General features: G+C 33.9%; 1 protein-coding gene across 1 annotated transcript; it reads left to right on the top strand.

Moving 5' to 3' along the window:
- Positions 1–2270: 2270 nt before the first annotated feature.
- Positions 2271–12958, top strand: LOC138314509 (glycerol kinase 3-like). The gene is made up of 18 exons (XM_069254869.1): positions 2271–2340; positions 2939–3017; positions 5085–5158; positions 5363–5469; positions 6111–6188; positions 6648–6727; positions 6956–7093; positions 7513–7622; positions 8675–8777; positions 9064–9131; positions 9257–9299; positions 9785–9865; positions 10192–10270; positions 10963–11059; positions 11359–11443; positions 11663–11783; positions 12115–12273; positions 12833–12958. Exons 1-18 carry the CDS (start codon positions 2330–2332, stop codon positions 12898–12900), a joined length of 1581 nt encoding a protein of 526 aa, XP_069110970.1. The 5' UTR covers positions 2271–2329; the 3' UTR covers positions 12901–12958.
- The last annotated feature ends 1002 nt before the right edge of the window (positions 12959–13960 follow it).

Below are 13960 nucleotides of genomic sequence, written 5' to 3'. Positions count from 1 at the left end.
CTAATGTTGGATGAGAAACAGCAATAATTGAAGTTTTTGACATGCCATATTTTGATTGAATAAAATTATCCTCCATTACATCATTTGTGTTTCATTTGTACATTCATGTAAACGCATTAAGAAGACTAAATTCAACTTTTCGCTGCGCTCTAATAACGATTGGGAAATAAATGTCTTTTTATACCAATAAAAAGATTGATCATCTGTAATAATAAAAAATGAGAAAAATCCATAATGTAGACTAGTCTTATTGGAATATGATCAGTTCAGATAGACAATCTGTTCTAACAACAATGGCGTAAAAACGATTATTATAATAAATGGAAACAATCAAAAATAGTACACGTGAGACAGTAAACAATAAATATAACCCATTTATTCCGCAAGGAGTAAGTGTTATTTGCTTTATGAGTGACACCTGACCTAACCTCGATTTCTCGAAGCAAAAATGCACTAATTTTTTTCTCCTTATGATACTTATATGAAAATTTATAACTTATGTCAGTTTTTGGCATAAGTTTGTTTCGAGAATACGGGGCCTGCGTCACATGTCGGGTTAAATCTATGGTAAATCTGAGATACAATGCTGGTTGTCATGGTAATCTCACGTGGCATCCTCAGACCCACCACTCCAGCGAAATGATACTGTATACCAACTATTTTTCACGGTGATTTAATTTCGAGTTTCCATACAGAACGACTTTTTCCCGACGAGTTAATTTGGTCGCATTATATTATACCACTGTATTTGTGCTCAGAGCTTTTTACGCAAAACAATTTTTGCGGTTTCTGACCATCCGCAGATAACACGAAATTAAATAGCACGCGAAGAGTTCTTAGGTCATAATGCTTGGCGTCAATCGTAAGACTTGAGGTGACTTCCTACGTTTGTGTCTTGACATTCGAGTTAAATACATTTGTTGTTGAGTATACAGGCAACAAGATATTAGGCACAAGTTATTACAACTTATCTGCGCGTTCTCACAGTCTGAGAATATAGGAATAGCTATTTACACATGTATAGCATTATCGATACAAATTACAATTGACATGCATATTATTATACTCATAGTTTTTTACAATTTGTACACGTTTCTTGTGAGGATTCAAGGAAGAGGAGGATAGCGTCTATGTTACATAATAAATAAATTAGTAATTGTTTCACACCCCACAGTGAAAGAACACCTACCAGACTATTTGTGGACGTAATGTTTGAACTGTTTATGAGAGACGAATAGTACATATGGATGAATAATAGTAATGTTATTTAAAGTTATATGTGCCGTATTTTTCATACTCACGAATCAAGATGAGCTTTTGATATGTTATTTATTACCAAAAGTTACCAATATTTTGGGAATTACAGTATTTTCAATGCTTACGTTTTTACAGTACTTAAATTATGTGTTGCAACTAACGTTTGTCAGACATCTGGAATCCTTTGAATGATTTTCACAGCTTAATTCATCAAACCTTACTGTTTCCAATAGATTAATGAAGAAAAAAAATATTATGTCATAATTTTCGTCCAGTTACGGCACATATAACTTTAACTTAATACCATACAACCCGACACCGAACCAGGCAACACTTCTAGTTTGCCCATCAATGTCCTAACATCTTTCAATATGTTCTGTTTTTATGTTTTATCAAATAACAGGACAGATACTTATTATAAAGGTTTCTATGTACATACTTCTGTACAACGAGCAAAGTGAGGTATTGATGTTGGACTGATACAATATATAAATTGATGAAAGTATGCATGCTTGATGCATCGCTCTGATTTCATATATAAATTTTAATTCTAAATTTTTCAAAAACAGAATTGTAATTGTTATATTGGTCCAGGATATTTTAAAATCAGATAGAATTATATACAAAATTTTGACTTTGAAATTGAACCTTAGATATCATTAAAACCTTGTGCAACATGAAGTACTAAACTTGGATGGCTTCGTGAGATACATATTGGGTAGAATTGCAATATTCACCAAAATGAAATTCAGCGATTTTTTTTGCTGTATCAGTCAGCTTAAACTGTGCGAGTGGGTTCTTCAAACGGTTCCTGACCCTGTACAAATAGCTCCATATATTATTACTCACTTCAGTACACACCTACACTAGAGATCAAACCTTGGTGTGTACAATCGCTGGCCAGTGGTCAGTCCACGAGTGTATACACACATACCAGACCCACACGTGTGCAGGGACCATTTAACACACAGGTAGGTAAACATCTTTGTTTTTTAGCATTTTAGGAACACTCCCTTTTATTTATGATGCTCGGTATTGATTCTCTTTGTGTACAGACATTTAGCAGCATGTTATGTTCTCAGGGTAAGTACACTGTATGACATAAGATAGGTAACATCTCTGTTTATCTACTTGTATACCTTGTGGATATTAATATGCCTACCTCTGCACAAATACATGAATAAATATGGCAAGTCCATTACGTTGACATAAATGGTATTTGACTGTATAAGTTATGTAGAAATTGCCACTTTCTACACACATGATTATCTTCTAGCAATAAAGAAACTACTTGGATGATCTGTGTTAATATAAGGATTGTAATTAACTGTTTGAATAAAAAAAAATAAGCAAAGAAAAAAAAGCTGAAAGACAAAAAAGAAAAATCATTTCGGAAAGTGAGTTGCCCACATTTTTTCACTCAAAACTGAATCTTATCTATGTAGTGTCGTATAGATATCACTTCGTGCGACAAGAAATCTCTACTAGAGACACAAAATCACAATATGCGAAACTAATAATCACTGATGATGGCTCGGATGACGACTACACACGAGAAGTTTTATTATAGGAAGAACTAAATCAGTCTAAAGCAAAAAAATTCAGATTTAAAATGGAAAGAAAGAATTGTTGGGTTTAAATAATATACATATGCATCTTTATTTATTTACTTATTTTTCAGACAAGATATGGAGACATTTGAAAAATACGGCCATCTCGTTGGGTCAATTGACCAAGGCTCAAGTAGTACTCGATTCTCGGTATGTACGCCTTTTATTATCTCGAAATCTTTTGATCTTGCAAAATGTCAGAAACAAAACCTCACCGTACCCTTATAATAGAATATATTCATATATAGAACTGTTTTCTAATCCGACAATAACATGCAGCTTCCTTGTAGGTTTGGTATTAGAATTGTATATGTTGACGGCATCGACTACAAGGCAACTAAATTTAGTATCTTATCTTTCCTTTATTTACTACTTATAACCTTCTCCTTTGACACCGCCTCACTTCTGTCATTGAACTGAGCATTTGTCTCCTGGTTCTATCCACTGGCGATATGTTTTCTGTATTAACATGAAGATAAATAATAACTACGGTAATTCGAACAAATTAACAGTCTGTGCTGCTTTTTTTTCTATAATAATAATTTATCTACAAGAATAATTTCACTGAACATGTATTTCTTGGAGTAAAATGCGAAATATATCTGTTTCCATAAACAGTGTGTACGTACCCGTTGGTCTCAATGTCATCATTTGATTTTAAGGTTCAGATCTTGATAAATTAATATCAATTTGGCATTGATTTCTATCGCATATACATGTACTCAATTGAAGGGAAACGCAAGTCGACATAATGCTGATTTTTTACTTTGTTTTACAGAACCAATATGTGTTGTTGTTTACCAGGTTTTACAGAACCAATATGTGCTGTTGTTTACCAGGTTTTACAGTACAGTTTGTGTGTGTTTACAGTTTTACAGTACCAATATGTGTGTTGTTGTTTAACAGGTTTTTCAGTACCAATATGTGTTGTTGTTTACAGGTTTTACAGTACCAATATGTGTTGTTGTTTACAGGTTTTACAGTACCAATATGTGTTGTTGTTTAACAGGTTTTACAGTACCAATATGTGTGTTGTTTACAGTTTTACAGTACAAATGTGTTGTTGTTTAGCAGTTTTACAGTACCAATATGTGTTGTTGTTTTTACCAGGTTTTTCAGTTTACAAAATGTGTTGTTGTTTTACAGGTTTTACAGTACCAATATGTGTTGTTGTTTACAGTTTTACAGTACAAATGTGTTGTTGTTTACAGTTTTACAGTACCAATATGTGTTGTTGTTTAGCAGGTTTTACAGTACCAATGTGTTGTTGTTTACAGTTTTACAGTACATATGTGTTGTTGTTTAGCAGGTTTTACAGTCATTCAGTTTTACAGTACCATATGTGTTGTTGTTTAGAGTTTTACAGTACAATAGTGTTGTTGTTACAGTACCAATAGTGTTGTTGTTTACCAGTTTTACAGTACCAATATGTGTTGTTGTTAGTTTTACAGTACCATAAGTGTTTTTGTTTACCAGTTTTACAGTACAATATATGTGTTGTTTTACAGTTTACAGTACATAGTTTGTTTTACAGTTTACAGTATGTGTGTTGTTTACAGGTTTTCAGTACCAATATGTGTTGTTGTTTACATTTCAGTTTGTGTTGTTGTTTACCAGGTTTTACAGTACCAATATGTGTTGTTGTTTACCAGGTTTTACAGTACCAATATGTGTTGTTGTTTAGCACGTTTTACAGTACCAATATGTGTTGTTGTTTACCAGGTTTTACAGTACCAATATGTGTTGTTGTTTACCAGGTTTTAGGTACCAATATGTGTTGTTGTTTACCAGGTTTTACAGTACCAATGTGTTGTTGGTTACCAGGTTCAACAGTACCACTATGTGTTTTTGTTTACCAGGTTTTAGGTACCAGTCATCCTCGATACTCCAGAGGTTCCTATCAAATACGATCTCTTCACCCTGGACTATCTCATAGTAAAATTGAAGCCAGCTCAGAGGAACAAAGCTGAACCATTCACAGGCCTGCATTGTTTTCTTTGAAGACTTCAGAGAGATCGACACCCAACTTCATAATCACACAGTCAACCACAGTGTACCGTTATATTATTCTTTTGGTGTACATCAAAGGACTAAATTACATGTTCTGTTCTGTTATCTTCAGTATTACTATGGGATAGTCCAGGGGTGTAGAGATCGAGAGTGATCGGAACCCCTGGAGTATCGAGAATGGGTACCAATATGTATTGTCATTACCAGGTGTTCTCTAGTAAGACAGGAGAGATGCTAGCCTATCACCAGGAAGAGTCTGTTATTTTCTCGCCATCAGAAAGGTGGGTTGTTCACCGGAATATTAGGCATTAGAGAGGTGCGTGGTTCACTGGAATATTTCGGGTTCTCATAATGGACATGTTACTCTGTTTCTATGAAATGGCTTGATTAAACTATAAAAATTGGTTTAGGAATATGTATATCTAGTGTGATAAAGGAAATGTTTGTGTAAAGTGAACATAAACTATAATGTATTTACTTAACAGGGCAGTAGAGATGGATCCCAAATGGATTTTAGAATCAACGCGAGATTGTATGTTGAAAACTGCTGAAAAGATGGAAAATTTGGGAATACATATCAACGATGTTAAATGTAAGTCGTATTTCCTGTTACCATCATATGAAACGGAGAGAATATGGGATATCTATTTGCATATAAGTTGTTTTATTAAAAATGCTCCACCGCTGACGAATGGCATTTTTTCTCTATCGAAAACAGGAGCAGACGAATTAGTATTTTCCTTAGTTACAAAAGTTACTTACATGTACTTTACACCATTACCATCAATGAAAGGTTTGAGCTTCATAATTTACTTCAAGATAGAAATAAGAAAAAAGAATTAATTGCATCCCGAAAAAATTCATTGGTACTATGCTCTCTATCGAAATAAGTACTGATTGTACATGCAAATAAAGCAAAATATATTATTTCATATGCATTTTCGTATTAATTAGACACATATAAACACGATTAAACACCAGTTAGTCTACAAATAATTAGAATAGTTTATGCACTGTCAGCGGTGGAGCAACTTTAATTGATTCAAAACTAAAATATAACATCAGTTATGTCTACAGTCAAGTAGAATATACGTAATCCTCATGGCAACTAGTCTGAGTTTACTTAAAAATTCAAGGTCTTCATTTAAGCGAAGTTTTTTTTTTCTTTCCTCATGATTTTTTTCGTTTAAAATGATTGAGTTTTATTGATGATAATTCTTATTGATGTTCCAGGTATTGGAATCACAAACCAGATGTTGACTCTGATACTGTGGGATAGAGTTACAGGACAACCAGTTTGTAATGCTATAGGTAATGCTAATATCAGGATTTGTCGGCGGTGTTCAACAAAACCTTGTTGTTTTTTGCTTTACAATACAAATATCTTATTCCCTCAGCTCAGCTTGAAAAAAGTGCGTTGATGAATTGAAGCTTGAAAAACAACCCTAATACATAGGTTGTTTGATGGCTAGTAGGATATACGGATATGTTTTGGGTACCTGCGGTATTCTTGTTATTAAGCCTTTTAGAAGTCATAGTCCATTTGATAGTGCTATATCTCTGAAGCATACCGCCAGTGACAGCCGGTCACATGCATGTCATACGGACAATTGGCTAAAAGTCGCCCATGATACTTTTTGGGAGCACAGGGACGTTGATATTTTAAAAATAGAATTTAATTTATCACATTTGTTACAATGATTATCTTTTTTGGAGAGTAAATCGGATAAGGAACAATATCGTTTTCATTTGTAGTTTGTTGTGTTGTAGTCTACTCAGATTCAAGAGGTCACGATCGTCACCAAAAGTATGAAAGAAATTTGTCCAAAGAGGAATGCTCAAAATTTCAGGTATTCTTTTAGTATTAATCACAAACAGTGTTTTTGTATTTTCTTTTTTTCAAATGTATCTTAACAACATTTTTGTAAAATGATAGCATTTGACGAGTCTATTATTTTTGGTATAATACAGCACTGATTGTTAATGTAGAACGATTTCTTGTTATTATCATGGCTTCTCGTTTTAAAACATAATTACAATGTGATAAACCAAATAAATGTTATACTTGTATTTTGTAGAAAGAAACAGGCATGCCGCTTACGTCATTATTTTTACCGATTAAGTTACCATGGCTACTGGAAAACATACCGGAAGTGAAAGAAGCCTTTGATCAAGGGAGATTACTCACGGGAACTGTCAATACTTGGTTTCTTTGGGTAAATTGATTACAATATACACTATATTGCACTGTTAATGCATGGTTGTTTTTTGTAAATGAATCAAGGGAGATAATTCAATTAATTTCATATTATACACATTTCCATGTTAAATCTACAAATGGAAAGGCTTGGAAGTGAAATATAATTGTGCTAGATCTATTATATACTTTATCACAATAATATCACATAACCTATCTATAAATGTACATTTCTCTCACAGCGTTGAAGGTGAAAGTTTGGATACCCAATTTTCATGTTAATCTCCATTCTAATTCATCTTCAAAACTGATTTTCCTTTGTCCACTCGGTAGTGAAATGTATTTCAAATTACATCTTCTACAATAACCTATATTGATATCATATTTAGTGTCCTCCTACATCAACACTCGTTCTTACTGTCGTTATTGTAACTATAGAGTCTGACCGGAGGCCCCGATGGAGGAGTCTATGTTACAGACGTCACCAATGCCTGCCATACTGGGCTGATGAATCTCAACACATTTACGTGGGATGAACATATATGCAGGCAATATTGGATAACGTGTTAATTCTTTAGAGAAACAAATAGTTGGAAATGCTTTATATACTCTCTCACACATTACTTCAGTTTGTATCGTACCTGCTGTCCAAACTGCTGTGGGATGTCACAGAATTTGACATCGATCGTATATTTTCGTTTTTCTATATCTTCTCTCTATTCATTCTAGACATTTCATTTGATACAGCCTCAGGTTTGGCATTGAGCTTCACGTTTGTCTGTTGAAGAAGTCATAGTGTTCGGTCCTCTGTCTGAGACACACCGAAGTCTATAATATGGTAGTTTATGACCCTGTTTAACGTTCATTATAAAGGGATTGGTTTCATACCGACTTGGATGTGGTTGTCAGTCTTTTTAGCATTGTTCTTTAATAATACATGAAAAGCACAATATAATGGATCAAAGTGTCCTTTGTTAGAAGGAGACACGACACGAACTGCAGTTTCAAAATACAAACAATCAATCACCGCATATAATACATTGTATACAGTAAAAGTCGTCTTTGAATAACATAAACTAAAATATGACATATACGGTGCATTTGTAATAGGTGTTGACCTATAAAACTAGTTAGGTGAATTTGAATAAGGAATTAATGTATCTGAACTTAAAGATAACGGTTATGATGATTAAAATATTCTACGTAAGGTTTCGCATGAAATATGTATAAAATGTGACAGCTATTCTCGGAATGTTATTACACATCATACCATGTTGACGATTTCGCAATACGGTGTGTAGTTACCTTAAAATATAATGGGGAAAACAAAAATGCGAAACGTACCGGTGCTTTTCCTATAACAGTACGTTTTGCATTTTCATTTTTCCTAATTTGTTTGCTTTACCCTTCTCTCTATTACGGTAAATAAATGCACACCGTGTATTGCGAATGCTCAATGTGGTCATACTGTCAGCTGTGCCTTATTATCAGGTTGAAGAAGACTATAATCAAGTTTTACGATCGACTTTTATCTAGAATGATTCGTGTCTCCGTACCTAATCTTCGTTCATCATTTCCAATTTTACAATTTTAACCGTAGTGTTTTCAACGTACCAACATCAGTCCTTCCGGCTATTCATAGTACATCTGAAATATATGGCTGCATTCAGGATGGACCATTTAAAGGAATCCCTTTATCTGGGGTAAGGAAACTGGACTCGTGTTGTAAACTTGATTTCCCAAAAACAATTATTGATCCTTGTAACAAACATTACGTACAACGACTGGCTTGATATTTCTATACGCAGTCTGTGACAATCATTCTCATTGACTATTTATTTGGTATTAATCCATCCATTAAATCCATTTAAACGCATTTTAACGCATTTGACATGGTTTAGGGAAACATGGAATTCATTATACATGGACTTTTACTGAAATGACCTATATTCGCACTATTTTAATGATGCTACGTTTTTAATTAAACAGATGATAGGTGACCAGCCCTCGGCCACGACTGGACAGTTATGTTTTAAACCCGGGGAGTCAAAATGCACGTGAGCATCCCATTTCTATATCTATCAACTGTATTATGTTTCAAGGAGAAAATGTTAAAAAATGTTTTTACTGATGCAAGTTGATTAGTTCTACCCCCTCTTGTTTATTTTTTTTTCTATTACAGATATGGCACGGTGGCCTCACTGAACATTAACACTGGCACTAAGGTAACTGTAACTTTGCCTTTCCACCAAGTTTTACCGAAATAACACCAAACTAATACACAACAAAAACAAATTCTAAGACTTAATTATTTTGATAACGATAATGGCCAATCATTACATTTGCACATCAATTAATAGAAACACATATATGTCTCTCATACTGAATTGTTCATTTCCGTATATATAACTATACAATATGAAAATTTCCTAATACATTTGCAGTTGTTATTGTTGGCTCGATTTTCTAGAAACACATACCAGCAAAAAAGAAGAGACCAAAAATGTTTTTTTCTAGTTATTCTTGTTTCATGAACTCGGGGGCAGATCTGTTCCATTTGTGTTTATAAATGAATCTCATCAGATCTCTGACGTTACTATTCCAGCCTCTGAGAAGTTATCCATTCATGTGCCATCAATTGAAATTATGGAAAACTTACATATTTTACATGTGAATATGGCTTACATATTTCAATGTGCTATATTTCCAGATAGTATCGTCCAGTCATGGCCTACTTACAAGTCCTTTGTACCAGCTAGGTAAAGGCAGCCCATCTGTCTACATGCTCGAGGTAAGGTATAAACAGTTGTACCGTTGTGTCGCACGCTTATGTAATTACCGTAGGTCGTTTGTACTAGGACAGGGCTAAAGGTCCTCCATCCTCAGTACACAATTGAGTTGATACAGCATGGAATGATCGGTATAAAGCCTGATAAACGACATTAAAACGTGTAGTCATTACGTAGCAAGTTGTTTCGATTGTAATCCATAATTATTTTTCATTTTTTGTACTGTAAAATGAACTGCTCTGTGAATGAATCGAGGAAGTTATAACTCTTTCGTCCCGATTCTGTACTACACGGTGAATGAATTGACTAAATTCCTTTCTATCTCCAGGCTGTGGTGGCCTCTGGCGGGTGTGTAATCAAATGGATCCGCGACAACCTTGGCATGATAGAAACGGCCTCCGAAATAGGTACAGCACATCACCTCCCTGATAGTCGGCTTCTGTGTACAGTCGTATATTGCTTGAGATTTTACTCCAAAAATTATGGGTGCTTTTCAGATCAACGTAACTTCTGACAAGACTTATAAACGTAGTTGAGTAATACCCAGCACATGATTGAATGATAGAGATAATAGTGTCATTGACAATTAATATATATATATATCTGAAGAGCCATCATGAAATGGCGAAAGTACATTTGTACTAGAGGTTTTTGAGTGTTATTTTTTATACATTCATGGACACGTACTTTTTTCTTGGTATATATATTAATATAGATTAATCCATATAGAATGGTGACTTGTTTGGGATGTCACTAGTAAATTCATCACATAATTCGACACATTTCGTCTTTTACTGCGGCTTTAGATTTCTCGCATTATTTCTTGAATTAGTCTTTTATATTTTCACTGGTATAGCTTTAGACCAAGACATACTGAGATTTTTTTTCTCAGAGTTAGCTTTCTTGGTTAGCGTAAGAGTACACTTCTGACAAAAGGTGGGAAGATGTGACTACAATACACACGATTTATAAAAAAATATACCGAATCGCCACACTCTCAGAGAGACACCATATAGACCCATTCTGATCTGAAGCACATTCGGTCTGTGGAAATTTGTGTTTTACAATACGTGCTAATCGTCTGTTTCCATGGCTACAGAGGAACTGGCTGGCAGTGTCCAGGATACTGATGACTGTTATTTTGTACCGGCGTTTGAAGGATTCTTCTGTCCATACTGGACAGACGATGCACGAGGGTAAATACATAATACATAAATCAATACTGTATTTATTTTTAGATTATTTCATATACGAAATTGTAATTATGTACATATGTATAGTAAAATAATATATGGCATAATGATTGGTTAAAAACAATATAGAAACTTTTTTTTTCGTGAAAATCACTCTCGAACTTTTCGTACTACGTGGTTCTTCTTTATATTCGTTATCGATGAAAATTTATTTTGGAATATGAAATTGATTTTTTTATATGTTGTTTTCTTTGAGATATATGAACACCAATGCGTACTTTTGACTTTATTTTGCGTTTAAGGGTAATTTGTGGCCTGAATTCCAACACAACTAAGGCCCATATATGCCGTGCGGCGTTGGAATCTATTTGTTTTCAAGTAAGGAAGGTAAGTTCATAAATTTACTGTTGGAAAAAAATATAAAATATCAGCACATTGTTTCACATGCTCTATATCCAGACTCATAAGTGTGAAGCAATAGCAAAATTAATGTAGTTATACTAAGAGGAAAAACAAAAAAACATCAAGATAACATAATTTCTGCTTCTGCATAAAACATGCTGAATTTGGTTTAGATTTAGTTTGTCCCTGATTGTTCTGTTTTAGGTTCTGGAAATTGCAGCCGAAGAGAGCGGGTTCCCTATACCATCGTTAAGGGCGGACGGTGGTATGGCTGTTAACTCCTTCTTTATGCAGATGCAGGCTGATATCCTGGGAGGAATTGTCGGTATGTCCATGTAAATGTTTCAAAGCATTGTGTAATGGAATTAATCTTTTGAAAATTTGATACTAACTTTTGCCGGCACTTTTGCGATTAAAACTTACCGTATCGTTTGCAATTATCTTGAATCTCAGTTTTTCATAAAAACAAAATATGTATAATTCTTTTAAATCAAAAATAAGGCTATACACAAATGGTTTCACCCAAATCCACGAAACACTTTAATTTCAATTTATTAAAGTACTCGAATAAGTTTTCATCAAATGTAACGACTATCTACACAGATGTTTGATAATAAACACTGCATATGATTATATTGTTTTTAATAAAACTGTAGTGCGCCCATTCATGAAAGAAACCACTTCCTTTGGGGCTGCATTAATGGCTGGAGCGGCTTCCGGTATAGATGTGTTCCGGATAAACGCGGATTCTCTGGGATTAGAAGTAGAGTTTCCCCAGAAATACGACACTTTTGAAAATTCTTGTTCTGTAGAAGGTTTGTATTCTATTCGTTTATACATTTGATAACATAAAATTATATTTAAAGATGCTCCACCGCTGACAAATGGTATTTTTTCACTATCAAAAACAGGAGCAGACGATTTTGTATTTTTCTTCAGTGTAAAAAGTTACTTACTTTACACCATTACCACCATTGAAAAGTTTGAGCTTCTAATTTTACTTTAAGTTAAAAATATGAAAAATAATTAATTGCATCCCGAAAAAATTCCGTGGCACTATATCTTATATAGAATGAAGTAATGATTCCGCATGCACCAAAGGAAAAATAAATTATTTAAAGTCATTTTTTGTGTTAATTAGGCATATATATACACGATTAAACACCAATTATTGTTCAAATGATGAATATCATTTATGCTCTGTCGGCGGTGGAGCATCTTTAACTAGGAAAGTTTTATTAAATATGTGATAGATCACTCCCCCTACGTAGTTACTTTGAGACATCCCTTTCTCTTTAGGTGTTTCTTTATTTTTATATGTAGCTACAGGTACCAATTTACCTTGCTCAAATGAATTGATGTTTTATTTTTCAGCACTTGAAAAGAGATTAAAACGCTGGGAGAAAGCAGTACAAAAATCGTTTGATTGGATGAAGGACTAGCGAAACAAATAACTACTTGTTGTATATTTGAAACAAAGCAATAAAATGGAAGCCTAATTTTCTATTGTTATCAAATACACTACTGGGTATACTCAATTGTCTAAGAAATAGTCGTGAAGCATCAACTGGATGTGGGGGATTGGCCGGATTACCCTAAATTAATTCAGCATTACCTAATGATCTATATATTGTTTTGTACATCTATATGAGCACTCGGACAATCTAGTCGACATTATATGTTACCGACCATATCTAGAGACAAGTTATCATGTCGTCAATGGCCTTTACATATGTATCTTGATTAGATATAGCCACGATAAATTTGTAATAAAATGGTACACAAAGAATATCAGACATGCATCATGTGAATGTGTAAAAAAATTAAACAAATCATCAATAATTATCTTGAACATGATTTTCCCAAGCGTTCGCGTTGGTGAAATTTATTTGTGCCTTCGTAAACGCAACGACGCATGAATACAAACCCAGAGTAGGATCGGACTATTTCTAGTTCACGCTTCGGTAAGATTTTACGTCACATGATAATCTAAATAAACTTTAATTACATAATTTACATTTTAACTTTTCACAGATGACAGATTTGCTTTGAATTAATGAAAACCTAAAAAAAACAATTTTTGGTCTTCTATTTGTCTCAACACTGTCAGGCGACACAGACAATACCATGCTCGTCATTAGCCTAATCAATTGGCCTACTGTATGAAGTGTAAACAAAGTTTCCTCGTTGTCGGATTCAAAATAATAATAAAGAGTTGTTATTAGATCCAATTAACAATCAAAACAGAATATGTGTTCAAGCATTGTAACGGTAATAAACAACAAAAAGAATCGCTGGTCGAGGCTACAACCGGGAGCTTTCCTCAGGAATGTTCGAAAAATTCCATAGTTACGTCAGTCACACACCATGCAAACACTTGTCTATCATCCGTACAATAAAATAAAAGTCGTAACTATGAAGAATTTATTCTATATCGCGTACGTAGACCGATACATACATTACAAACATTCAGAAGCTCAACAGTCATACCATTTTATTAAC

Source organism: Argopecten irradians, chromosome 2, assembly GCF_041381155.1.
Source record: "Argopecten irradians isolate NY chromosome 2, Ai_NY, whole genome shotgun sequence".
NCBI classification, from domain to species: Eukaryota; Metazoa; Mollusca; class Bivalvia; order Pectinida; family Pectinidae; genus Argopecten; species Argopecten irradians.
Note: the sequence above shows the minus strand (reverse complement) of the source record. Positions and strands in the feature narration are given on the sequence as shown.